The 26,856-nt window shown below is 48.6% G+C and overlaps 1 protein-coding gene across 1 annotated transcript in view; it reads right to left on the bottom strand.

The window, feature by feature from the left end:
• MSL3 (MSL complex subunit 3) overlaps window positions 1–26,856 on the bottom strand; it is a 176,263-nt gene that overhangs the window by 31,249 nt on the left and 118,158 nt on the right. The window contains exon 10 of the mRNA XM_078657908.1: window positions 13,092–13,201. Within this exon, the coding sequence (XP_078514034.1) occupies window positions 13,092–13,201 (110 nt within the window). The remainder of the gene's footprint in view (window positions 1–13,091; window positions 13,202–26,856) is intronic.

The raw sequence follows: 26,856 nt of genomic DNA, 5'->3' as shown, positions 1-26,856 counted from the left end.
GCCCTGAGGGAATTATGGGGCGGTACCTCAAAGCTCATGAATACTTAATTATCGGACCTCCTGCTGTAATGGGGAGAGCCGTTGCTTTCGTTTTTCATTTTCCTCTCCCCTCCCCTCGTGCGGCCCTCTTCTTTTCTTTGGGGGTGACCGGTTACATTAGGGCAACCAGTAGTCACTCCAAGATAGGGGGTAGCCCAGGGAGCCTAACCCTGGCTGCCCCCACCAGCTACCCGCCCGCGCAGCACTCCTTTGTGCTGCTACAAAAGCCAGCAGGTTTTGGCTGCCCTTCCAATTCCTGCAGGCAAGGAGCAGTGACTTGTGGCGGCCATCCAACTCCATCTACCCCTTTTGATCTCGGAGCCGACGGATGGGGTTCTGGGCCCACCCCATGTGCTCTCCTTGTGCGGGGGAAGCGTGATCATGCTTCCCTGCTTTTCTTGCCACCGGGTGCCCAGAGTTGGGGTTTGGGACCCTCAATAAATAAATCTGCATGGGTATGGGGTTCCCTAGCCCTCTAGACGTTGGGGGGCAGCTGAAGAACCACGCATGCCTCCTCCCGGCTCAACTATCAGGATTCTTCTCATTGTGAACCCCAGGCTAGGGGTTTAGATCAGCCGGGCAGCAGAACTCGATATGCTCCATGCCTAGCAGGGGAGGGGGGACAAATGTAAAGGTCAAATTCTTTGCAGGCTTATATCTCGACTCTGTTGCACCATTTGGCTAAATGTTGTTTTCCTCCTGGCTCGAGCCCGAGAAGTGTCTAGGGATAGCGCCAGGAAAAAAACTTGGACTTGGAAGGGGACAGCCAATGAACACACACACAGTAACCTCCCCTAATATAACGAATTACAGTTAGCACGCAATGTGCAGTTGGGACGTATTACCTAGTGTGATAAGTCCTCCTAGTTGGGAATGTTTCCCACAGTTCTGGTTACAGTTCCCCCCCCTCTCCGAGCAGTCCCCTAGAACCCTTACAGGAGCACATGGTTGGCAGGGTGTCAGTCCCGCAGAGGGTGGTCAGCAGATTAGAGGGGGTAACGAAAACTCGGCACGATAACACACAAACAGCCCCCATTCAGAAGACATTTGCCATGACCACGCGCATTCCTAACACAGAGATCAAATTCATCACGTTAAGTGTCCGGGGAATGCACACTGCGAGTAAGCGATATGCAGTGTACTCTTACATAAAGATTCAGAAAAGGGGGTGGTGATGAACAGAGTGTCTGAATTAAGCAGACCACTCTTACCCAGTCCAAAGATCAGGGCTTGATCCATCACCGTTGTTTAGCTCACTGCACCATCCCATCTCAGAACCTGGCTACATGCAAATTAGTCTGTTCCTGTCCCAGTGCATGATGGGAACAGGGCAAACCAAACTACCAAGCCAATTCTTACAATGGGAAGGAAACAAGCTACCGGGGACCGGTTTCTGGCATTTCAGCCGTCGTCGGCCCGGCTTGCTTGAATCCTGATGGTGCAATGAGCAAGGGACTCACATCTGAGTATACCCTTCCACGCTTATGGTGGACAAAATGATTCAGAAAAGGGGGTGGTGATGAACAGAGTGTCTGAATTAAGCAGACCACTCTTACCCAGTCCAAAGATCAGGGCTTGATCCATCACCGTTTTTTAGCTCACTGCACCATCCCAGCTCAGAACCTGGCTACATGCAAATTAGTCTGTTCCTGTCCCAGTGCATGATGGGAACAGGACAAACCAAACTACCAAGCCAATTCTTATACTGGGAAGGAAACAAGCTACCGGGGACCGGTTTCTGGCATTTCAGCCGTCGTCGGCCCGGCTTGCTTGAATCCTGATGGTGCAATGAGCAAGGGACTCACATCTGAGTATACCCTTCCACGCTTATGGTGGACAAAATGATTCAGAAAAGGGGGTGGTGATGAACAGAGTGTCTGAATTAAGCATACCACTCTTACCCAGTCCAAAGATCAGGGCTTGATCCATCACCGTTTTTTAGCTCACTGCACCATCCCAGCTCAGAACCTGGCTACATGCAAATTAGTCTGTTCCTGTCCCAGTGCATGATGGGAACAGGGCAAACCAAACTACCAAGCCAATTCTTATACTGGGAAGGAAACAAGCTACCGGGGACCGGTTTCTGGCATTTCAGCCGTCGTCGGCCCGGCTTGCTTGAATCCTGATGGTGCAATGAGCAAGGGACTCACATCTGAGTATACCCTTCCACGCTTATGGTGGACAAAATGATTCAGAAAAGGGGGTGGTGATGAACAGAGTGTCTGAATTAAGCAGACCACTCTTACCCAGTCCAAAGATCAGGGCTTGATCCATCACCATTTTTTAGCTCACTGCACCATCCCAGCTCAGAACCTGGCTACATGCAAATTAGTCTGTTCCTGTCCCAGTGCATGATGGGAACAGGGCAAACCAAACTACCAAGCCAATTCCTTTACTGGGAAGGAAACAAGCTACCGGGGACCGGTTTCTGGCATTTCAGCCGTCGTCGGCCCGGCTTGCTTGAATCCTGATGGTGCAATGAGCAAGGGACTCACATCTGAGTATACCCTTCCACGCTTATGGTGGACAGGAAGCTTGTTTCCTTTCTGGTGAAGAATTGGCTTGGTAGTTTGGTCTGCCCTGTTCCCATGATGCACTGGGCCAGGGACAGACTAATTTGCATATAGCCAGGTTCTGAGCTGGGATGGGGCAGTGAGCTAAATAACGGTGATGGATCAAGCCCTGATCTCTGAACTGGGTAAGAGTGGTCTGCTTAATTCAGACACTCTGTTCATCACCACCCCCTTTTCTGAATCCTCTTACATAAAAAGGCAGCAGGCTCAGATAGCCCTTTTACAGGAAACACACCTGACAGCGGCTGAAGTAGCGCGCTTGCGTAAGAAATGGCGAGGTATAATATGCGCCACAGCGTACTCGGCATTTGCCAGGGGGGCCCTAATCTGGATCCGCATCGGTACCCCAATTAAGGAAATAACGAGAGAGATAGACAAGGAAGGGTGATATGCTGTGGTGGAAGACCTATTAGAGGGACAACCTATACTGATAGGTAGTATTTATGCCCCGAATGTAGAATAGTCCCCCTTTTGGAATCACCTCACTGGAATGTTAACAAAGCACACGCACGCCGCATGGATACTCGGTGGCGACTACAATTGCACCCTAGACACATCCTTAGACAGGTCTCACCCCCCCCCCCCCCAGCACACTCGCAAGCGTTCAAACAGGCGGAAATGTTTAACACGTGGGTAAAACACTGGGCATTGACTGACGTTTGGCGGATGCGCAACCCAGTCACCACAATATACTCCTTCCACTCAGTTCCCCATGACTTAAGGGTGCGCTTGGACAGATTTCCCTGCTCTGCCCCGCTACTACCAAGAGTACAACATACAGATTATTTGGGGAGGGTACTTTCAGACCATGACGCACACGTACGGACCTTATGATGGACGCCGCCACACCGCCCCATACCTACCTGGAAGTTACCGAGAGACTGCCTCACAGATCAAGTGTTTAAACATGACCATGGGGAACATATCCAGGAACACTTCACATTAAACGCCGGTACAGCGACGTCTCGTCTGATAGAGTGGGAGACATACAAGGTGGTGGCAAGGGGGCATTGTATCCAGCAAATAGTGGGGATACGTAAAACCTTAGGGGAAACGTTGCAAAAGGCAGAACACACCCTGGTGAACCTCTCGAAACGGGCGGATAAGGATGAGGCTACTCCGGAGCAAATGGAAGTGGCAAAAGCGCTTTACGCTTAGACACTTACAGATCTCCGTAAATACAATTTTCGAATGTATGCAGCTAGGGTCCACCGGGAGGGAAACAGAGGGGGAGCGCTCCTAGCCTGGCTAGCCAAGCAAGATACGGAAGTCAAGACAATCACAGAAATAGTAGATAACTCAGGGGTTATTCGGCATTCGCAACTGGATATCCTGAGTGTCTTTCATGACTATTACTCTGGCATTTACAGGGCCCCGGAGCGAGATGGTCACCAAGCGAGCGCCAACTTCCAAGACCCATTGCCCCTGCCCCAGGTCCCACCGGAGGATAAAAAAACAGTTGGAGGTGAGGATCAAGCCTGTAGATGTTTCCCAAGCGATTAGAGTGCTAGCGCGAAATAAGGCTCCAGGAATGGATGGCTTACCAGTAGAATACTTATGCTGCCCGGTTGACCCTACGCATGGCAGTAATGTACAATGATGCACTTGACAGAGGGGAGCTTCCAGGCTCCCTCAGGGATTCGGTCATAGTCACATTCCCCAAACCGCATAGAGACCCAACCCTGCCCTCTTCCTATCGACCAATAATTCTGCTCAATACGGAGTGTAAAATACTGGGGAAAATCTTAGTGGAACGATACACCCAAATTCTGACACCATTAATTCACCCAGACCAATGCGGATTTATCCCAAAGCGCACTACCTCGCAAAACCTACGTAGGCTGTTCCATATACAGGATGAGACGAGCACGCAATTCCCTAAAGCAGCATGTCTCATACTAGCCCTTGAAAAGGCCTTCGACATGCTACTATAGCCTATTTATTTGAGGTCCTCGGCAGGATAAACATAGGTCCCACTTTAGTGGCCTATACAAAATTCCTGTATACCAGCTCACCTCAAGAGTTAGGATAGGCAAGTATATCTCCTCAGCGTTTGCTGTGGAAAGGGGCACAAGGCAGGGATGCCCCTTGTCCCCCCTCCTGTTCGCCCTGGCGGTGGAACCTCTGGCAATACGTCTGCGCCAGGAGGGTGAGGAATGGGGTATCCCATTGGCAGGCACGACACACTGTGTATCCCTCTACGCGGACGACCTTTTGATATATGTCCGCGACGCTATTGAAGACCTAACACCCATATGGCAGACATTGCAAGACTTCAAGGAGGCTTCGGGTCTCGGGGTTAACTGGGCAAAATCCACGATTTATCCGCTCAGCTCTCACATAGCCCGATTCGAAATACAGGTCGGACCACACACACTTGCTTGGAATTCCGAGGCGCCCAGATATCTGGGAGTGAGATTATATCACTCCCCTAAGGACCTGTACAAAGGGAATCACCGCAGGGCTTTGGCATGGCTACGGTCGACGGTGGGGTTCTGGAAAACACTACCCATGGCCCCCATAGGACGAGTGGCGCTAGCCAAGATGATCATGGTCCCACGAATGCTAGATCACTTTGCCAACCTCCCAGTAATAACACCGCAGCCATTCTTTAAGGAACTGGACTCCCTACTTACCGAGCTGATCTGAGGGGGGGAGGGGGAGGGTCGTCACAGGGTAGCCCTGTCCACACTACACATTCCCACGACAGGTGGGGGTTGGGAGCACCTTCCTTTGAGGCATACATCCTCGCAGCCCAGCTGCAATGGCTGTCGTACTGGTCTGCGAAGCATCACACTGGGGAAACCGTCACCATGGAGGGCCGCACACCATTGCACACATCCCCTAAGAGCTTCTCTAAACGCTGCAGCGAGACTCATCACTGGGTCAAAAAAGCTCTCTCATATCTCTCCTGACTTTAAATCCCTGAACTGGCTGCCTTTTGAATCCAGAATACATCTGAAAATCGCCTGCATGACACACAAGGCGGTACACCTGAACTCTCCCGGCTACCTCACTCAGAAGCTGACAATCTCTGGCGGTGCTAGAAACACTAGAGGCACAAACAATCTTTTGCTGAAACCTCGTAGATTCCGGAAGGAAAAAACCTATAAACGCTCCTTCTCAGGAATGGCACCCAGGATCTGGAACTCACTCCCTCCCGAAACTAGGCTCATCTCTTCCACTACACTCTTTAAGAAAGAAGTAAAAGCTATCCTCATGGCAAAATACACCTGAACTATTACTTCAGACTCTTTTTTAGACTCTGCACCGATCTGTACTACCTGTTTGACCCCGTTGTATATTTGTATTACCTGTATTATTGATTTACATGATTCTGATTTATCTATCTGACTATGCTCGCTCATGTACTCCTGCTGTGTAAAGCGCTCTGATATCTGCAAAGATCTTGTCCGCGCTATATAAAACTTTCAAAATAAATAAAAATAAAATTGCCAGTAATTCACCGGATGCTACTACCGGGCACCAACCCATGCGTATATGACCCTTACAGATGTCCATAGCCCGCACCTGTATGTTGCGCATCCACCGCATGTCCAAGGAAAGGCCCCCATACTCACCCCTGCTCCCACTGGTGGGCTTCCCCAGGGAAGATGCATACTACAGCCCTGGCACTCTTCAAGTCTGGACTGACCTCGCTGTCACGCAGATAGAATCCCTATTTGAAGACAGCCAACTTAAAACGTATGCCCAAATGACTGAACAGTACGATCTCCTGCCTGGGCAATTCTTAACACACAGGTAACTGATTGACAGCAGCCGTCGATATTGGGACCCGACAGCAGGGGAGCCTCCGACACACCCAGTGATTCACAGTATTCTGCATATGGGGTTAGGGCGCCACCTGGTTATATGGCTCCTTAAAGCTATACGGGAACTCATTCTCCCCTCACTGCAGCTGTTACGTCAGAAGTAGGAAGCAGAAATAGGAAGGGTGTTAAATGACAAAGAATGGGATGTGGCCCTGGAATATCCTACAAAGGTATCCAGGAATTTACGTTTTCGAAATATACAATTCAATATCCTTCACAGAGCATACCTCACACCCCTTCGGCTCCATAGGTTTTACCCTGACACAAATTTTGCCTGCCCCCGATGTCAAGTGCCAGAAGCGAACTTTAAGCACATGTTCTGGGATTGCCCTAACCTTCAAGAGTATTGGGACCGGGTCCACCAGACACTTAGAGCAACGACCAACATCACATCCATTTCCACCTGGAAGGCGTGCGCCCTGGGTGTATTCCGTAGACGGAAGACCCAAAAAGTGCAGTCTCGCTTTATTTTCCTCGCCATCCTCTTAGCGAAAAAGGGAATAGATATGCACTGGTGGGCCCCGACAGGCCCCCCCGATAGCGGCCTGGATAGGAGCCTTGAAAAAATGGGGGAAGGCGGAAGAGGAGGTGTTGCGGGACGAGGAAGTAAAGGGTACCCGCAAACATCCCATCTCTTTCGAGTGGGCACAACTACTGCACACCTTTACACACAAAACCACCCTTGAGGAAACGCCAGCAAACTCCTAACCCCAGGCCCCGCCCACACCCCCTATGGGATCCAATGTGGTAACTTCGGGGTCGGAGCAGCGCAATTAGGTTTCCACCAACATTGGAGTCATGCCTGAACGTCCCCTGGTCGTTGTAAAAATACCCAATCAGAACTGTTTCACACTCCGACCCCCCCCTGAATGAAGGAACATATGTCATTGTACAATCACATTGTAAGGAGACAATGCCACCACCATACCGTAGACCATCCCCAACCGAAATTTGGTGACGCTCTGCCACCCCCACCCATAGCCCACCCCAATACTTACAGGTTCGAAGTTCTGCACTAGCAGTTATAGTTCTAATGTTAGTGTGTTGGGAACATACTCAATCAAGAACGGACACATTACGCACTGAGAGCAGGCACACACAAGCAGTGGGGTAGCACAGGTCCATCGATAGCAAACACACCCGAAATCAATACTGTAATTGTCACTGACGATCAACAGCGGGTGGGCCAACTCTCCACACAACACTCCCAACAGTCGGGCGATTTTATTAGATGAATGTTGACGAAACAAATAATTGTTAACCTGCGCCAGATCCACACCTTAATGCAATTGTAAAAATGTGTATAGTGAATGTGTCGAGATGTATGAAATTTCATATAAAAAACCTCAATAAACGAATTTTAAACAAACTTGGTGGGGTGTCTTCTGGCGATAATATAACATCCACCACATCCGGTTCCCACCGGAAAGAGCTCAGGTTGCCCTGTTCAATCTCTGGGCATGAAGGTGCAGGCTTTGGAGGTGGGAGTGTAGAACCTGCCCCTGAAACTGCGAGAGGAGGTCTGCCCTGAGAGAGGGGTGGAGTGGAGGGTGCAATGATAGATAAAGAAGGTTTGTGTACCACACCCTTCGCAGCCAATCCAGGGGGGTCAATATGATTTGGGCCAGGTCTTGGCAAATCTTCCTCAGCACTCAATGAATCAAGGGTATAGGAGGAAACGAGTAAAGAAGCTGTGAACCGCAATCTAACTTAAATGCATCCCCCAACACTCCCCGCATGGGATACTGTCAACTGCAGAACGACCCTACTCCTCCCTGCTTGTTTATGTACCACATCGCAGTAGTGTTGTCCGTTAGGACATGAACCGACTGCCCGCAAAGGGAGGGAAGGAAGGCCTTGAGAGCCAAATGTATCGCCCGCAATTCCAGAGATGGATGTGAAATAATCTTTCCTCTGGAAACCAAAGACCTTTGACCTCCAGATCCCCCAGATGAGCTCCCCACCCTAGAGTGAAGGCATCCATTATCACTGTGGTCACTAGAGAAGGAGGCAGAAACAGCTTCCCTTGAGACAGGTTGCCTGGAAGCCTCCACCATACCAGCTCTGCTGCAGGGTCTCTGAAGATTCTGACCACCTCTTCGGGATCTCTGTTCTGTTGAAAACACTGTCTGCGGAGGTATCACTGGAGGTCTTTCATATGCCAGCATGCATGGTCGACCAACAGTATGCAGGAAGCGAACAGACTGAGCAGGGGCGAAACCTTCAAGACTTGAACAGCCGCTCTATTCTGAAAAAGTGGAATCATAGTCTGGATGTCTTGAATTCTCTGTAGAGATGGGAAGGCAAGACTTACAGTAGTGTTCAGTACTGCCCCTATGAACAGGTTTCGCTGAGAGGGCACTAGGTGAGATTTGAGTACATTTATCGAAAACCCCAAGTCAAATAACAGTTGTGTTGGTACTTCCAAATGATGTAATATCTCTGGTGACTTTGTTTTGAGCAGCCAGTTGTCCAGATAGGGGAAAACAGGAATCCTGAACCTTCTGCGATGTGCTGCCACTACCGCCATCACCTTTGTGAAGACCCGAGGTTCAGAAGTAAAGTCGAATGGAAGGACAGCAAATTGGCAGTGTTGAGACCCTACAGTAAAACGGAGATAATTCCGATGCGACTTCAGGATGGGATTGTGAAAATACGCATCTGTAACTCGATCGACACCATCCAGTCTTCCTTCTGCAGCGCAAAAATAACCTGAGCCAGGCTCAACATTTTGAATTTCTCCTGTTTGAGGTAAAAATTCAAAACCCTGAGGTCGAAGATCAGTCTCAAATGGCCATCCTTTTTGGAAATCAGGAAGTACCGGGAGTAGCATCCTTGACCTCTTCCCGGCCCTGGAACCACCTCGATCGCACTGACAGAACCTCCTGCTGGAGAAGCACACGGCCCAATGGGGAGGGAATAAAGGGGGGGGGGACTCCCGGAAAGGTATGGCATACCCATTCATTACTATGTTCAACACCCAGAGATCTGTAGTACCAGACCTCCAATGCTGTTGAAAATGGGACACCCATCCTCCCACGCGACAGGTAAGCTCTAGGATGGAGTAGCGAGAGATGCTTCCCTGCCACACCAGTTGGAGGGCAGAAGAGGAGGGAGGAGGAAGAGACAGGAGACCTGTTGTCGAGCAGCACACCGCAAACAACCTCTGCCCTTTCCCCTATAGGATCTGTACAAGGGATTTGCCTGCTATTGCTGCGGCTGTTGCCTGGCACGAAAGGACAAGTTCCTCCCAAAACCACGAAACCTGCGGAACTGTCCAAAGCTCCTGGACTGAGACTGAAGTCCCAATGCTGTGGCTTTGATGTCTTTAAAGCACTGCGGCATCTAATTCGCTTTAGCTCAGAACAGATGAGATCCGCAGAATGGCAGATCCAGTAAAGTAGCTTGGGCATCAGGAGTGAATCCTGAACCAAGCAACCAAGAGTGCTTCCTAGTAGGCCCAAACAATCCCATCGCCCTGGTTACCGAATCAGCCGTGTCCAGACCAGACTGTATCACCTGGCGGGCTGCAGCTTGGGCATCCGACAACACCTCTGAGAAATGCGATTGCACGTCCTCAAGCAATTTTGGGATCACCTCTCAGGCAGAGTCCATGAGGGAGTGGATGTAGCAACCCAAAAGGCATGTGCCATTCATTGACTTGAGTGCTACACTCCCCGACGAGAACATCTTCTTTATTTGCTGATCGCTCCGTGCATTTTGACTCCCTATCTGCAGGCGTAGATGGGAATGAACCTGCAGAATGCCTCGAGGAGCACCAAGCCTGGACGACCAAGCTTTCCGGCGAAGCATGGGGAGACAAAAAAGAAGGATCCCCCAGACCCACCTTGTATCTCCATGCCACTGTCCTGAAAACTGCTGGAGCAGACATAGGCTTCTGACAGTCATCAAGAATGGGCTCTCCCAAAGCCTCATTAAAGGGAGTAAAGGCTCTGAAATAGAGGAAGGAGAATGGAGCACCTACGTTAGGATATTAGACTTTAATTTGGCTGTAGAAGGAGGCAATTCTAAGAGATCTGCAGCCTTCCTGATGCGTCGATAGACCCGTTAGAGATGAAAGCTCATATTTAGGAAAGGTGTCAAGGACACTAGCCTCTTGTAACCCCTCAAAATTCAGTTCAGGATTCACAATCTCTCATTCCACAGCCTCTCTATGATCCTCCTGGTACTCTTCTTCCTCCAATAGTCTTTGCGCCTCTCTCATCCTCGGAACAAGCATCACAGGTGCCAGAAGCAGTGCGGGTGACTTCGGGATTGGCATCGAAGGAAGGGCCACAGGAACAGGAGTCGAAGCCTGTTGAATTCGAGTCTGCGCTGGTTCGGAACCAGATGGCGCAGGGGATGTATCATCCAGAGGAACTCGCCATGCCAGACACTGCAATGGTGTCTTAGCGTCTGGAGAGGCCAATTCCGAGGAGCCATTTGCATGAAAAGCATGAGAGGTGCCTGAGGAAAGTGGGGCGGCACACGCCACATGTAATATGCCAACTGACCCATGGGGCCCAACAGGCACACCAGTAGGGTTTGCTGCTCTGGCGAACAGGCCAAACATCACATTCAAGAAATACGACGGATCCGAACCTGGCATCGGGAAAGCAGAATACACAGGATCCGGTAATACAGGCTTTGGAGCTGCTCAACGAGGCACTAAATTCAGCTCCGGCTGCAGTGCTGGACACCACGGAGCCAGAGGTGGAGTGGTCGAATTCAGCAACAGGGAATTCGTAGCATCTCTCGGAACAGGTGGAGTCATTGCTCTCGAAGATGGACCCGGGGTCCCCTCAGGTGAAGGAGTCGAAGTGATCTCATCCCTTCAATGACGTCAGGGACACAGAAACAATTACTTCGGAGTCGCATCCTTCGATAAGTGACACCGAGAACAATGGTATGAAAATTGGATCCTCAGACCAAACTCTTCAGTACACCTCTGGACGTGTGGACTGGCGTGCTGCTCTGCAAGAAGGATTGCTACTCAGCTGCCTGAGTAAGAAAGACTGGACCTGCATATCTTAAACCCACGATCATCAGAGCATCTCCTAAGAATAGTTGGTGACCTCCTCATCAGAGCCTCAGGCTCCAACCACCTTGAACCAAGCACCTGGGCTCTGCTGCTGTGAGTTTTGCACTCTAAGTGGTGCTACCCCAGTTCTGCACCCTTGGCGATGGGCTTGAAGGTGCTCTGCAAGCACAGCTGTAGTCTCTAAGGCAGAACCAACGCACCACGATGCATCACCTCGCAGCGCCGCATTGGAACCACCTTTGTGCGACACAGGACCTCACATTGCAGTCCTGTCAACAGCCTCAACGTACACCGTCGCTGCGCAAGCCATCTCCGATGCAGACCTCCCGTTGTCCGCCTACAGCTTCTTGGAATTGCCACTGAATGAATCATCCTTGATGCGGTATATCACACCACTTTTAAGGTACTTTGTTCAGCTAGTTTAACTTTGTCCCTGTATCTGGCCAGTGCTCCATTACGGTTGGTCTGAACATGTGACTTTGAGGGAGGTCCGGTATGACCACATAACCACAGTTGTCGCTTTGTGCTTCTATGCACTGTTCTTACTTAAATCTTTAAACTGCATATTTAAGGTTCTAATGATTGGATTGTTATATTTTTCGCCTTAATTTATTAAATTTCACTCTATTTTTCTTAATTGGTGTGGGATTTTTCTTCTGTTGTGTTTCCACTTTATTACTGTTTGAAGTGCTGCATAAATACTTCACAGACTGCCTCCGAGTTAAGCCTGACTGCTTTTGTGCCAAACTACTGGAGAATTAAGCACAGGTTAATTTGGGGTTTACTTGGGTTTCGTCCTGACATGGACTGTACTTGCTGCTTGAGTAGAGTTTCACCCTCCTCTACCAGTAACCCAATTTACTAAATTTGTGTTCAGTGGTGAGAGTCGGTACTTGTGTTTGTGCAGTGCCATACGGTGATTTTGTGTAACACTAAAACAGCCTGCAGTCCCTCAACCATCAACTTTGTACAAAGCCTGAATTTCTCATCTTTCCAAAAAGGTAAGGAAATCTATGTATTTCTTAAGTATCACTCACATGCTCGAACATTAGTGCCTGTTCAATGAAGAGCGTCTGTGTATGATATCCCTTGCTAGGTACCTCCTTGGAATTTGTCAGCCTTTCGAAGTTCCCTTACTCAATAAGTCATTTCAGCTACACTCAATCTTCATCCAGGACTCATACTCACAAGGGAATTACTTTACCCTCATATTAATAGAGACCCCCTTCTTTAAAGAACACTGCATCATGATGCAGTAACAGCACACTTCTACTCTCAAAGAAGCCCAGTTATCCCTTCAATCACTCGTTGACTATCTTAGTCTTTGACCCCACTGGCTTTCAGCAAGATGTAAGCTACACAAATACCACACAAGTATATACATACCACACACCTTTTAATAGCTTGTGAACATGAAAATGATCCAATTATGTAGAAATATGTTATTTAGGCACTCAAATTGCTCTGGCATTGAGAATTGGCATAGGAAAAGCTGCTATATGCTGTTCGCTTTGTTAAACAAAACAAAAAGAAAAAACACTGCTGGCCCATTAATTTACGGCATGTATATTACAGACCAGAAACTACGCAAAACACACTGATTACCTCATTTAATTCGTTGTTTCTTCTCCCTCCAAACCCAGCAAACACAGTGCTTCCATCTTTGCTTGGCGTCAATGTGATAGGTGAGGATGATCCACTATGCACAGGGGTTTCTTAAAAATAAAAAGGAATAAACAAACATTTTGGTCCTCCCCATGTTGAAACAAAGCCCAACACCAGTTACTATGTTCAGTTTTTGACAGTTAACAGAATGTAGAATGCACAGGCTTCAATGACACCATGTAAGCATTCAGAAAATAGTACAGCTCTTAACCATCTGAATTCTAAGAATGCAAACTTTTGAAAGTAACTGATATAAAGTCACCATGCTCTGACACCATATTTTCGGAGTAGTAGGACTATAGAAAAAATCAATAAATATGAGAGAGTGGCTATGAAGAGATGAGAGGCACTGTTGGTGGTTGTTAGTGAAGAAATCCATGGAAAAGAAGGTCATTGTGGGAGTGTCAACAAAGATTGCCGAAACCAGAAGCCATCAATGCTAAAGCCATCCCTAGATTGATAAAGTATACACACATAACAAAGCTACATTAAAATGTTTAAATGCTCTGTAAATGTGAAGAAATTTGGAACTAGAGGCTAAAAATTAAGTTGACATCCTTTGCTTGACTCGAGGAAACAGCACAAGTACTTCAGACAGTAATAATTGGAGATCTCATTTGGAACACTAGCATGCTCCAACAAAAAGAGAGGCTGCAATAATAGCAAAAAATGCAAAGCAATACGGTGGAGCATAGCGTATAGCTTTGTCTTTTACGAATAAACCTAAATTCTGAAAAGTTCCAATCTTCCAATTACAAATATAATTTCATCATCATCATCATAAACTTTATTTCGGTCAATGTGGCCTCTAAAAGTACAATAAAAAAACATACAATTAATTTAAAAAAGAAAGGAAAGAAGACAAGGTAAAATGAAAATATAAAATAGCGTCATAATACAGTTACATATTTTTATGTAAGTGTGGATAAAAATGGCTATCAATATGTACAAAGTTTGACAATAATAGACATACAAAAATACACGAGCCTGGTAATACAGGGCAACAGATCATATCGTGGGGGACTGGACTGTACACAAGAATTCATCTATGGAAAGTGCATAATACGGATAATAAATAAATACATCAGTTTTTAAAAAAAATCATAAAAAGATGACCACATCTTATCTTACAAATATTAAGATAGTCCTCACATTGGAATTATACCCTGCTAAAGGTTACTTCTACACATAAAATGTCTACAAAAATTGTGGAAGTGAACTAATTGATTTGTGGTTCCTCAAACAATGAGTAAACATATTTATGTTAAATTTACATACATAGCAAGACTATACATTTATGACCATCATTAAATATCCATGGGAGAGTGGACTAACAAAAAATGCGGAGGAGTGGGATAATTACATTTCTGTTATAGGGGCATCTATCGCCTGTTGGGAAGATTTTAGATAATGCCTACGGGAACACCACATAGAAAATAAAAAACCTGCGACTGAAAAAACAATAGGGATACTTGTATCAGACTTGAGGATCCTAAACGCCTCCATACAGTGTCTAGTTCCAAGGTTCCTACAAATCTGCGCCAGCCAACGTTTTCTTGCTTTGTGGTGGCCAGGGCAGCTATAGAACACATGTAATACTGTCTCATCGGGGCAATCGCATGCCGGACAATTTGAAACTTGCAAACCCTTCCATTTGTGGGTAAAACAACGAAGTGGCAACACCCCATACCTAAACTGAAAGTAAAGTTTTCTGGCGGCAGCTGGTTTGATAACATCTAGGGCCGGCTCAAATAGAGGCCTATCTTTTATCTCTAGGAATGCTTATGTTAACTTGCCTATTTGGGGACAGCTATAAAGCTTTGCCAGATTATGCTCCTCAAAAAGAGTCTTCAATTGTTTTCTAGAAATTGAGGAGCAGGCAAGCTCAGGGTCCACCCAGAGTTCCCATAGCCCCATACTGGTGAGCGTGAGTTTGATAAAAGCAAATTAGCAGCCCCCGCAGATTCAATACCTCTAGAAGTTTATCTCTATAGAAAGAGAGTTCTGGGGTTACCCACAGACGACGCCAATACATTAAGGTCTTGAGATTTCATAAATCTGAGATTGCCATAAGCCACAAATCTAATCGGAGTGGGGTTAACGGGGTACTCTGTGGGAGATTCAACAAGTGTCGTAAAAAGTTGTTCTCAACCTGTGGTAAATTCACGGGGGCAGAATGGCCCCATAATTCTGCCCCGTATAGAGCCCCTCCCCGAGCTTGCACCTTGTAAATTTCGATGGCTGGGCTAATAGGTTTCAAAGTGGACTTGCAAAAGACATTCATAATCCCACCCGAAGATTGAGACAGTTTTAGAGATGATTTTTTAATGTGTTCCCCCAGTCCATTTTATCTGTAATAGTGATCCTCAGATAAATGAAAGAGGAAACTCTTTTGAGAGGTTTGCCAAATAAAAGGGGATTAGGACGTGTGCTCTTGGAACTATTGAACGCCATAAATTTGGTTTTCTGCAGATTAATTTCTAAACCTATTTCTCTGCAAAAAACTTCAAATTTATTAAGGATCCTCTGTAACCCCATAGGCGATTTAGATACTAATAACGTATCATCAGCAAACATCATTGCCGGGATCAGTTGAGAGGCTAACTTGGGTGCATCTAAGTCTTTTTCGGCCAGTAGCGAATTCATTAGACCATTGATATATAAACTAAAAAGAGTGGGAGCAAGGACACAGCCCTGTCCGGCACCACGCTTGATCGGGATGGGGGCAGTTAACTCGCCATCCTTGCCAAACCTAATTTGCGCAAAGTTGTCCTCATGCAGCTGTTTAATGAGATGGGTTAAATATTCTGGAACCCCCAGCTCATGTAGAACTGACTACAGTTTTTCCCTTGGGACTAAATCAAAAGCTGACCTCAGGTCCACAAACACTAGGAAAAGACTGCCGCCCTCTAGACACACGATTTTCCAGTACAACAGCTGTAATCTGAGTACTTGCAGGCAAAGCAATACGGTGGAGCATAGCATATAGCTTTGTCTTTTAGGAATAAACCTAAATTCTGAAAAGCTCCAATCTTCCAATTACAATTATGATTTCAATTTTTGTTTGTGAATTAAAGAAAATATTTAATAATTTGTGTATTTGTTCCAAGTGTACTTGTTTCTGTAGTTGTGTATTTTTTTAGGTTCACATCGTAGAAATTGAATTGTTTAGGGAGGGGTCAGCCCTCCACTAGTGATTCAGTGAGGGTCCACGAAAGTCAAAAGGTTAAGGACCACTGCCCTAGAATATTTCTGAGGTGTCAGATTGGATGCAGAAAATCTTGAGCAGTACTCCTGTGTGCCAATAGGTGACATCGAATGGCTCTGCGTTAGCTGCACAGGATGTGATTTGTGTAGTGCCTAAATAGGTGCTACCCCAGCATGCTGACATTAGTTTTGTGTTTATTTTCACCCCAGAGCATACAGTCACATCAGAAGGCTGATCAACCAGTGTGCACGTTCTAAGGGCCTATAAGGCCCTTCTTGAACAGAAAAATCCAGTTTGCAGAAGAGGGAGGATGGGGAGGGAGGTCGGTAAGGAATCTGCAGCTAGACAGCATCTCTACTAGAAAAAGCTTGTAGGTAGGTATGTAACTTGTTCATCTGATAGAGACTTTTAGCCACAGATTCCTTACCTTAGAATAGATACCAAAGTAACACCTCCCTGTAGGTGGGCCTGCAAACTGGTTTAGACCAAAAAGTCCTGGAGGAAGGTAACAGGCAAAGTGCCTGTCAAGATAAACCCAACTGTCAAGGCAGTAGCGTTTGGTAAGTGTGTGCAAGGATGCCCATGTAACAGTTGGACAGATGTCCAGGACGGGTACTCCGTTAGCTAAAGCAGTAGATACAGCTTTGGCTCTGGTGGAATAAGCCCACAAACCCTCAGGGGGTTGCTTCTAGGCTAATGCATAACATATGTTTATGTTGAGTATAATTCACCTGGGTATGGTCCGTTTCTGCACTGCTTTCTCCTTTTTCGTTCCTGTGAACCCTACAAAGAGCTGATAGTTGAACCGGTATCCTTTGGTGCGACCGATAAAAAAAGGACAGTGCCATTTTAGGGTCCAGCTGGTGGAGTCTTTCTTCCTCCTTGGAGGGGTGAAGTGGAGCAAAGAAAATTGACACTGTGATGCCTTAGCCAATGTGGAATGGTGTCACCGCTTTCAGTAGAAAACATGCATGGGTTTGGAGAACCAGTTTGTCTACAAAGTAGCTTGTGTATGGAGGGTGAACATAAAGAGCCTATAGATCGCAGACCATGTTGGCCAGCAAGAAAACAGTCTTGATATTCAGAAGTCTGAGAGGACAGCTATTCATGTGTTCAAAGGGCGAAAACATCAAAAAGGTTAAACCCAAATTAAGATGCCATAGGAGTATAATTAAAAAAAATTGGGAGAAATATTTGCTGTAGACCTTTCAGAAAATTCATTAGGTGACTTAAACAGGGAAGGTTACTCTGGCAACCACAAAACACAAAGATGGCTAAAAGATACCCCTTAAATGTGCCCAGAGTTGGGCTGGGCTAAGGACAAAACAAACTGCACTTTGGACAAGGATATAGAAAGTGGGTCAATGTGTTTCTCTGCGCACTAAGCCATACACTTGTCCCAATGGCAGGCGAATAAAGTTTTTATTGATGGATGCCTGGCTGCAAGGATGACCTCACTGAGGGAGATCGAACACCTTCAACTGTTGTTGCTCAACTCCCAGCATGAAGATGAAGAGTGAGTGGGTGGGTTTGTGTGTCGAATCCTCCCCTGTTGTTGTGACAGGAGATCCTCCCGAAGGGGCAGTTGGATCAGAGAACAGTTGGTCAGGAGTTCTGGATCGTATACTCTGCTCACCCAATCCAGAGGTTCAGGACTCAGGGTAGGAGAGGTATTGGCAGACAAGCGTATGGGAGTCCCATATTCCAGTCTAGTCGGAATGCCTCTCCAAGCAAGACTCGCGTTTGAAACGTGGAGGAACAAGTTCTCGTGGAGAGGAGCTGGCCTAACAGCTAGGGCGGTCGACCTCAAATCTGGGGAACCGGGTTCGAGTCTCTGCAAGGACACGCAACATTCTGTGATTCTGAGCAAATCACTTAATCTGCCCGTGCCTAACAAAAATGAATGTGTCCTCATGTAATACAACTGGTGCTCGTGTAAAACGCTCTGATACCCGATTCCTTCAGGTCAGGTTTGCGCTATATAAAACTCAGTAAAAAAATAAAATGTTACTTACCTTCGGTAACGATGTATCTGTAAGAGAATTACCCCCAGGCGTCAGACTGGATCCAGAGAAATTTTTCCTCAGCAGTACCCCTGCGCGTCAGTAGGTGGTGGCGGTCGGCTCCGCACCCGTTGTCGGGGTCGCTGGGATGACTTTGCGGTGCCTACTTAGCACGCCGACGTCAGTTCTGAGATGGTTTTGCTAGCCAGCAGAGCAGAGCACTGAAAGACACTGACCACTGGTGCGCGACACTAGAGCCCTGCAAGGGAGTCCCTATCCCTAGAAGTCAGTTCGCAGAGCGAGGAAGATGGGTGAGGTGGTAAGGAATCTATAACTAAAATATGTCTCTTACAAATGCATCGTTACCAAAAGTAAGTAACTTGTTCATCTAAAAGAGACTATTCATTATATATTCCTTACCTTAGAATAGATACCACAGCATTACCAATCCTGGAGGAGGGACTGCGAACCAAGTTCACACCAGAAAGTCCTGGAGGACAGAACGGGCAAAGTAGCCATCTCTCCGGACTTGACTATCCAGGCAGTAATGTCTGGTGAACGTGTGCATAGAAGCTCATGTGGACGCCTGGCAGATGTCAATGAGTAGGACTCCAAGTGACAAAGCAGTAGTTGCTGCCGTAGCTCTAGTGGAATGAGCTCGCAACCCCACTGGCAGTTCCTTTTTAGCTAAAGCCTAACAATTCTTTATACAAAGGATGACCCATCGAGAGATGGTACGCGTTTGCACAGCCCTACCTTTCTTGGCACCCACATAGCCAACAAAGAATTGATCATCCACCCCGGAAATCATTTGTGCGGTCAAGGTAGAAAGCCAGCGCACTTGAAGGGTACAGACGAAGGAGTCTCTCCTCCTTGGAAGGGTGCAAAGCCGGGAAAAAGTTGGGCAGAGTGATAGTCTGTTTGATGTGAAAGGGAGTGACAACTTTAGGTAGGATTGAGGGTCTCATTCGAGGCACCACTTTGTCAGGATGCACCGAGAAGGAAGGGGGCTTAGAAGAAAAAGCCTGAAGCTCACTCGCTCTGCAAGCAGAGGTGATAGCAACAAGAAAAGCAGTTTTCAGAGTGAGAAGCCTAACAGGACAGTTGTGAAGAGGCTCGAAGGGAGCGCACATCAGGTAAGTCAAAACAAGGTTCGAGTCCCACTGAGGCATATGAAAGGAGATAGAGGAAAGAGATGAATAATGCCTTTAAAAAATCTACTTACAATAGGGGACTTGAACAAAGAGGGCTGATCTGGTAGCCGAAGAAAAGCAGAAATGGCTGCCAGATAGCCTTTACGAGTGCCCAGAGCTGAACCCTGCTGGGCCAAAGATAGAAGGAACAAAAGAACCTCAGTAAGGGGATTCACAGCCTGTGCAGTACACCATGTCACAAACTTGTTCCATCAACAGGCATATACCGTCTTAGTGGAGGGACGCCTGGCTGAAAAGATGATATTACAGCTAGAGGTAGCGCGTGTTGTCCGTCATGTGGGGCCCCCAATGAAAGCATCGCACACTTTCTTTTTTTATGTGTGGCTTATGTAAATCCAAGAAAATCTTGGTTGGCTCCAGTTTGTAGGAACCTCGGTGTCCTAAGTGGTGTTGAGGGGCTGAGAATTATTTGTTCCTCCACTGAAATGTCCATCGTAGTCGGAACTGCTAAATATTTGGGGTGGGCATGGTCCATAAGGAGGAGGGCTCTATCCTCTAATGTGTTCTGAATTTTACATTTTCCTATGTATGATTTATCCTTGCAGATAGCAACTGGGAGATATATATGAATTTTAACTTTAAAATGCGGCTAATATGTATGGTATGAGTTTTTATTGTATAAACTCGGGAATGGTCCGTAACGCGGAGGTTTCTATATTGCAACATGCATCTAGTTTCCGCATATTATGAAAAAGCTTATTTTAATTCTAATTGATAAACAATTTTTATGCTTATGTATTATGTATTTTTAACTACAAATTTATTGTTATAGAATGTTTGAAGTTTTTAAGAAATGTATGAATTTATAAGTGTGTGCTTTTATGAGTGTATAACTCGAATAAAGCTTTTTCTACCTAAAGATATTACATTGTTTGGGAGGAAGGTCAAAAGCTGTCAAATGTCGCCACTCAAACTCCACGCAAGGAGGAGGAGTCTGGACAGGTTAGGGTGGATAACCGTCCCCTGCTGCTGCAACAGAAGATCCTCCCGAAGGGGCAGTCTGATCGGAGGATCGATATCCATGCTCAGGAGCTCGGGTATCAGACTCTTCGTGCCCAGTCCGTTGCCACATGAATGACTTGGGCCCGGTCGCTGTAGGAAGCTGGCTCTGTATACACCAAAGTGAGGTATAGTGTGCACAGAGTCCAGTGGAACTCAAAAGGTAGGCAGAGGTAAAGTAGACAGCACCTCACTCTCTACTTGTGGTAGTGTGGTCAAGCAGGAAGGCTTTATCAGAGGACAGTGTTAAGCATTTGTTGTACACACTCAGTCAGCAAATGAATTCACACACTCAAAGACTGAACTTCAGACCAATTCTTCTTGTATAAAAATATTCTTTTAGTTATTTTATTTTCTAGAACAAAATAACCTGGCAAGCCTGGCACAGGTAAGCAATAAATACTTTATAGTAGTAATGCAGTTTGTAAATAGTTTGAATTGCAATTGTAAATATACTTTGATTTGATTACAGTAGTGTTACGGATAATGCAATGCTTTTCCGAATACAGTACATATACTTTGAATGGGATTTTTAGTAAAATTACAGGTAAGTTACATTGGAGACTACTTTTCTTACACAGCGCAGTATGCCTGGATACTGCACTGGGACATTTCCTGTAAACAGGTAAGTAAAAGCATTTTTATTAGTACAATTTTAAAGAATTTCTTTAGGTTTTCCTACTCCGCACTTGGCAACTTTTCATAGAAAAACAGCCAATGTTATCCTATTGAGGAAAATAGTGTTATCGGTTTAAAGGTAAGTACTTTGTTGTGGGAGTTGGTGTTCTGGGGTTAGACTCAGGGGTCCCCCAGGGTCAAGGATGCACTCTTGTTACACCCTCAGCGGCACTAGGGCAGCCGAGTGCAGAGAGCTGAGGCCCAATGTTATCCAATGGGGCATAGGGGGGCCTCCGGTAGGTGGCTGCTGACGAACAGGCCACTGGGTTGTGGTAGGAAAGCTTCTGGACTTCAGCTCAGAGCAAAGGGGGTTTAGGCCAGCACAAATTATGCACCCTCAGTGGCCGGGTGCAGATTGCTGTTTTGGTGTCGGAAGCCCTGTAGCTTTCAATGGGGAGTCTCCGGTTTGCAACAGCACTGCAGGCTCGGGACGAAGGTCTTATGTGTGCGACCACCACAAGAGGTAAGTTGGGATCTTGGTGGTTGGTTAGGCACCGTCAGTTGGGCCACACAAGTTTAAGGGGCGTCGGGTGCAGGGGCGCCTTTTAGGGTTGGGTCTTCTTACCAGCTCCTGGTCGCGGTTGGGGGGACCTTCCGGTTTGAGGCTGCAGGAGTCGGCTGGAGGCAGGTCAGGGGTCGCCGGATCTCAGGTCAGGATCGCCAGGGGGACCCCCTCTTGGTGTTGTGCCACTCGAACTCGGGCCTTGGGCGTCGGGTGCAGACCCGCAGATCCTTGCGGAACTGGAGTCTGTTCACGGGAGACAAAGTCTTTGGGATTGAAGGCATGCAGGCCCTCTGGGGTTGTCGACGTTGCTGGCTGCAGGATACATCAGGATTTCACTGGAGCAGGTTCGAGGTGAGGACAGGCCAGTAGGGCGGGGGCCGGGTCAGTGGGCGTCCTCCTCTTGTTAGCTTCGGCACGGCTGTTTGGTCCTTATTCTTTTCTTCTTGCAGGTTCTTGTCTGAAGAAGCAAGGTTCAGGGTTGCCCCTAAATACTAGATTTAGGGGCGTTACAGGTAGGTAAAAAGGTTGGGACCAATGGGTCCCTTCCGTGGGGTGGGTAAATCCCCTATTATGCCACCCTTGAGTGGGAGGGGGGCATAAGCCTTTGCCTGATTGGCTGAGTCCCCCCATCTGCAAGATGGCTGGAACTGAGAGTTGTGCTTCACCTCGCCTCCCCCACCTGAGGGGTGGAGTTGGCAGAGGTGGGAACACCTCTCTTCCTCACTTGTTTTCCCCGCCAGTTTGCCCGCCCAAAGTGGGGGTCAGAACCAGTGGGGATCAGTTGCTGAAAGCAGCAAGTGGCCTGGGGAAGCTCACAAAGGCAGCAAGTCTTTGAACCTTCCCCTTCGAGAACCCTTCCCATTCTGGGGAAGGAGTCTTTGTACCTCTTCCCAGGATGTGCATTGTTTCAGGCCCCCCGAGAGCAACAGGCTCTCGACCCAGGGGTCCAGAAACATGTCTGGTGGTGGCAGCTCAAAGCAGCCACTCAGCCTGGACACTAGTGGGCGGTTGTTTTTCAGGGGGCATCTCCAAGATGCCCTCTGTGTGCATTTTCCATTAAATCCTACACTGGCATCAGTGTGGGTTTAATGTGCTGAGAAGTTTGATACCAAACTTCTCAGTTTTCAGTGGAGCCATTATGGTGCTGTGGAGTTCGTAATGACAAACTCCCAGCACCATATACTCTTAATGGCAGCACTAAACTTCCAATGTCTAAAAGTGGACTTAGACACTGTAGGGGTACAGGGCTCATGCACCTGTACCCACACCACTTGTATAGTGCACCCAGCTAGAGGGGTGACTGATCCATGCAAGGGCAGTGGGTTGTAGGCATGGCACACAGGGATGTGTGCCATGTCGACTCTTCACTTTGTTCTGCACCAAAACACGTAGCCTGCAAATGCAGTGTGTGAGTGTGGTGGTATAGGGCCTCTAAGGGTAGCACAATACATGCTGCATCCCTTAGGGGTCTTCTCTGGTCACAGTGCCCTGGGTACCTGTGGTACCATTTACCAGGGACTGACCTGTGGTCAGAGAGGCCAGTTGTGTTTTGTTTTCAATGCAGTTTTAGGGAAAGAACATAGGTCCTGGGTACCTGATTAGCAGGAGCCCAGGGCACACTCAGTCAAAGCACATCAGCAGTCCAGAAAAAAGTGGGGGCTACAATGCAGAATGAGGGCACTTTCTCACAGTCGCGTTTGATCTTCTTCAGCACTCGGGGCAGTAGGGGTATAGGTGGAAAGGTGTACAGGAGGCCACAACTCCAGTCGTGATGAAAAGTGTTGCTGCCATGGAAACTCCAACGCGCAAAACTGCTGACATTGCGCACTCTCTTCAGTGGTGAACAGATCTAACCAAGGTTCTCCCCACTGCTGAAAGAGACCTTGCACCACCTCTGAGTGAAGACGCCATTCGTGATCCATCAGGCACAGATGGCGGAGTTTATCCGCCCTGGTCTTCAAAGAACCTGCCAGGTGTTGAACCACCAGGGTCACGCCCTGATGTTCCAGCCATGTCCAAAGCCGAAGAGCCTCTTGAGAAAGGATCCACGACCCCACCCTTCCCTGTTTGTTGCAGTACCACATGGGGGTGGTGTTGCCTGTGAACATCTGCACTGCCTTCCCCTTTAGTGAGGCAAGGAATGCCTTCAGTGCCGCCCGAAGCTTCAACAAGTTGATATGGAGCCAGGACTCCGCCGGACACCAGACTCCTCTGATCTCCGCCTCTCCCAGGTGGCCGCCCCATCCCAGGAGTGATGCATTGGTCACCACTGTAAGGTCTGGTTGGGGAAGGAAGAGCGATTTGCCTCTGACCCAATCCTGGCTCGTTAACCACCACTGCAGCTGTTGCGCAGTTCCCGCTGAGATCTGGACGTAGTCGGAGAGATTCCCCTGATGCTGCGCCTACTGGAACTTCGAGTCCCCCTGCAGAGACCATCTGGAATGATTCACCAGCAGGATGCAGGAGGCCATGAGGCCCAGCCGCCCGAGGGTCATTCTCACCAAAATCCGATATTGAGGCTGAAAAATCGCATCATAGCCCGAATATCAAGGACTCGCTGCTTGGGAGGATAGGCGCGAAACTGCACTGTGTCCAGAACAGCTCTGATGAAAAGAAGCAACTGAGAGGGAGTCTGGTGTGACTTCAGCACATTAATAGTGAACCTCAGCGACTATAGGAGGTCCGCCGTAGGCTGGAGCGGAAGACCACAGCCTGGGGCGAGCCCGCCTTCAACAGTCAATTGTCGTGATAGGGGAAGACTGGAACCCCTTGCACAGATGAGATGCTGGTAAGGCTGAAGGGAAGCACGGTGAACTGAAAATGCTTGTGGCCTACCATGAACTGGAGGTAATGTCTGTGGGCTGGCAGGACGGGGATGTGAGAATAGGCGTCCTGCAAGTCCAATGCCATCATCCAGGCGCCAGGATTGAGGGCAGACAGGACCGGAGATAAAGTTAGCATTCTGAACTTCTTACAGAGGAAGCGGTTGAGGGCCCTGAGGTCTAGGATAGGATAAGACGCAGGCCCTTATCCTTCTTGGGCACCAGAAAGTAGCGGGAATAGCAACCACGACCCACTTCTGGCATAGGGACCCTTTCGATATCTCTCGGCCAAGAAAGCTGAAACTTTCTGGCAGAGAAGCGCCAAATGATCCTCCGACATGCGATCGAAAGACGGTGACATGGAGGGAGGGGTAAGTCTCGATGGGGAGGGAGTAGCCCTTTCAGACTATCTGCAAAACCCACCTGTCTGACGTGATGGATTGCCAGTGGGGGAGATGGGTGCGAATCCTGCCACCCACTGGCCGCTGATGGCCCTGAAAGGTCAGAATAGGAGGGTTTGGAGGCTGCTACAGGGGGGACGGGCAGGGTGGACCGGCCCGCCCACTGGTTCCCAGACCTGGGTCGCTGGGTCCCACGTCTGTGGCCATGCAGAGGCTGGGCAGCTTGAGTGGACAGGTGGCTGGACTGGGTCGAACATGGTGGCGTGCCACTTACGTAGCCACGAAAGGGGCAAAAAGCAGACTGTGGTGGACGGGAGGGCGCAGCAAGGCCTAAAGATCCTGTTGTAGCCAGATAATCCTTGAAGCACTCCAGCACCGAGTCTGCCATGTCACCAAAACGGCAATGGGCATCGAAGAGCATGCCCAGCAGTGTTGACTGCGCATACCCTGAACCACCAGACGTCCTCAACCAGGCATAGTGCGGAAGGGCTTCCGACGTGGCAATTGTTCTGCCCAGTGACTCGGTGGTATCCAGTCCACAGCGTATCTTGAATTTTTCTGCGTCCCTCCCATCTGCCACGGCTTGGTAGAGGATGGCTAGTGCTTCCTCCGGGCACTGAGGCAGCACCCGCGCAACCGTATACCAGATGGTATGGGAGTATCGGCCCAAGAGGTAAGCGGTATTCATGGACCGCCGTGCCAAGCTGGAAGAAGAGAACATGTGCTTCCCAAGATGATCCAGCTTCTTGGATTCCCTGTCTAGTGGTGCAGAAGAGAATGTGCCCTTGGAAGAAGGTTGGACCACCAAGCTCCCGTGGAAGCGTGTTGGGTGAGAAAAATGGGATCGCCGGGTGGTCGTGGCAGTCAATCGCCCGTTCCACAGGAGCCCCTGTGCTGGGCTTGGACCAAGTACCCAGAAGGATGTCCGTGAGGAAGAGGAAGTTGCCGCCAGTTGAAGCACCTCTGTCAGGAGGGTAGTCCTGACTGCCACTGTAGGGAGCTCCAGGTCCAAGGCCTCGGCTGCCCTACGCCCCACCACTGCATAGGACACTCCCTCCTCCGCAGCCACAATAGGGGGAGAAAGCATGCCAACGTCTGGGGAGGTGTCCAGACCGCTGGCGTCACCCCATTCCTCTCTCCAGTCCGGTTCTTCCAGCTGGTCAGTTAAAAGGTCCAGCGACCCCTCCCAGTCCTCATCACCACCCTCAGCGCGATAGGGAACACCTGAGATGAACAAGGGAACAAAAGTACCCTTCGGTGTCGATCTGACGTCGGTCCGGCTCTGGGTCCATCCAGGGGAGGAGGATGGGGGCAGGGCCAACCCCGGGATTGGCGCCAGGGAAAGTCAAGTAAGGACGACTGGAGTTGATCCGGCTCCAGGGCGGCCTGCCGGGGCCAGAGCTGCCGACATCGAAGGCCCAGGGCCCCCAACCCACTCCACGGGGCACAGAGGTGCGCCAGCGGAGGCGTGCTGCCCAAATACACAGTGGAGGGCCTCGTAGAACATACAAAGCTGGCCAGGGGTCATCCCGGCTCCTGGAAACGAGGGGAGGTGCAGAGTCGTCCTTGAGTCAGGCGCAGGAGATGGAGCCTTAGAGTGACGATGCTCCGGATCCTGCGTCGCGTCAACCATCTGACGGAGAGAAGGCAAAGAGCAACAGTGCTTCTTCGCCTTCTTCTTGTGCTTCGACTTACCCAAGGAGTGTGAAGACTTGGACGATGTATGGTGGCTCTGCGACCGGTCTCGAGACCTTCCCTTCGAACGAGACCGGGAGCGACGCGGAAGCGGACTGCTGTGCCTCCGAAAGCTTCCGGGATCACTCCCGCAAAGACTTCGGATTCATGACATGACATTCGGAGCACAACTTTGGGTCA

Source organism: Lissotriton helveticus, chromosome 8, assembly GCF_964261635.1.
Source record: "Lissotriton helveticus chromosome 8, aLisHel1.1, whole genome shotgun sequence".
Taxonomy (NCBI): Eukaryota; Metazoa; Chordata; class Amphibia; order Caudata; family Salamandridae; genus Lissotriton; species Lissotriton helveticus.
The sequence above is the reverse complement of the archived record's forward strand: the minus strand, read 5'-3'. Positions and strand labels throughout refer to the sequence as shown.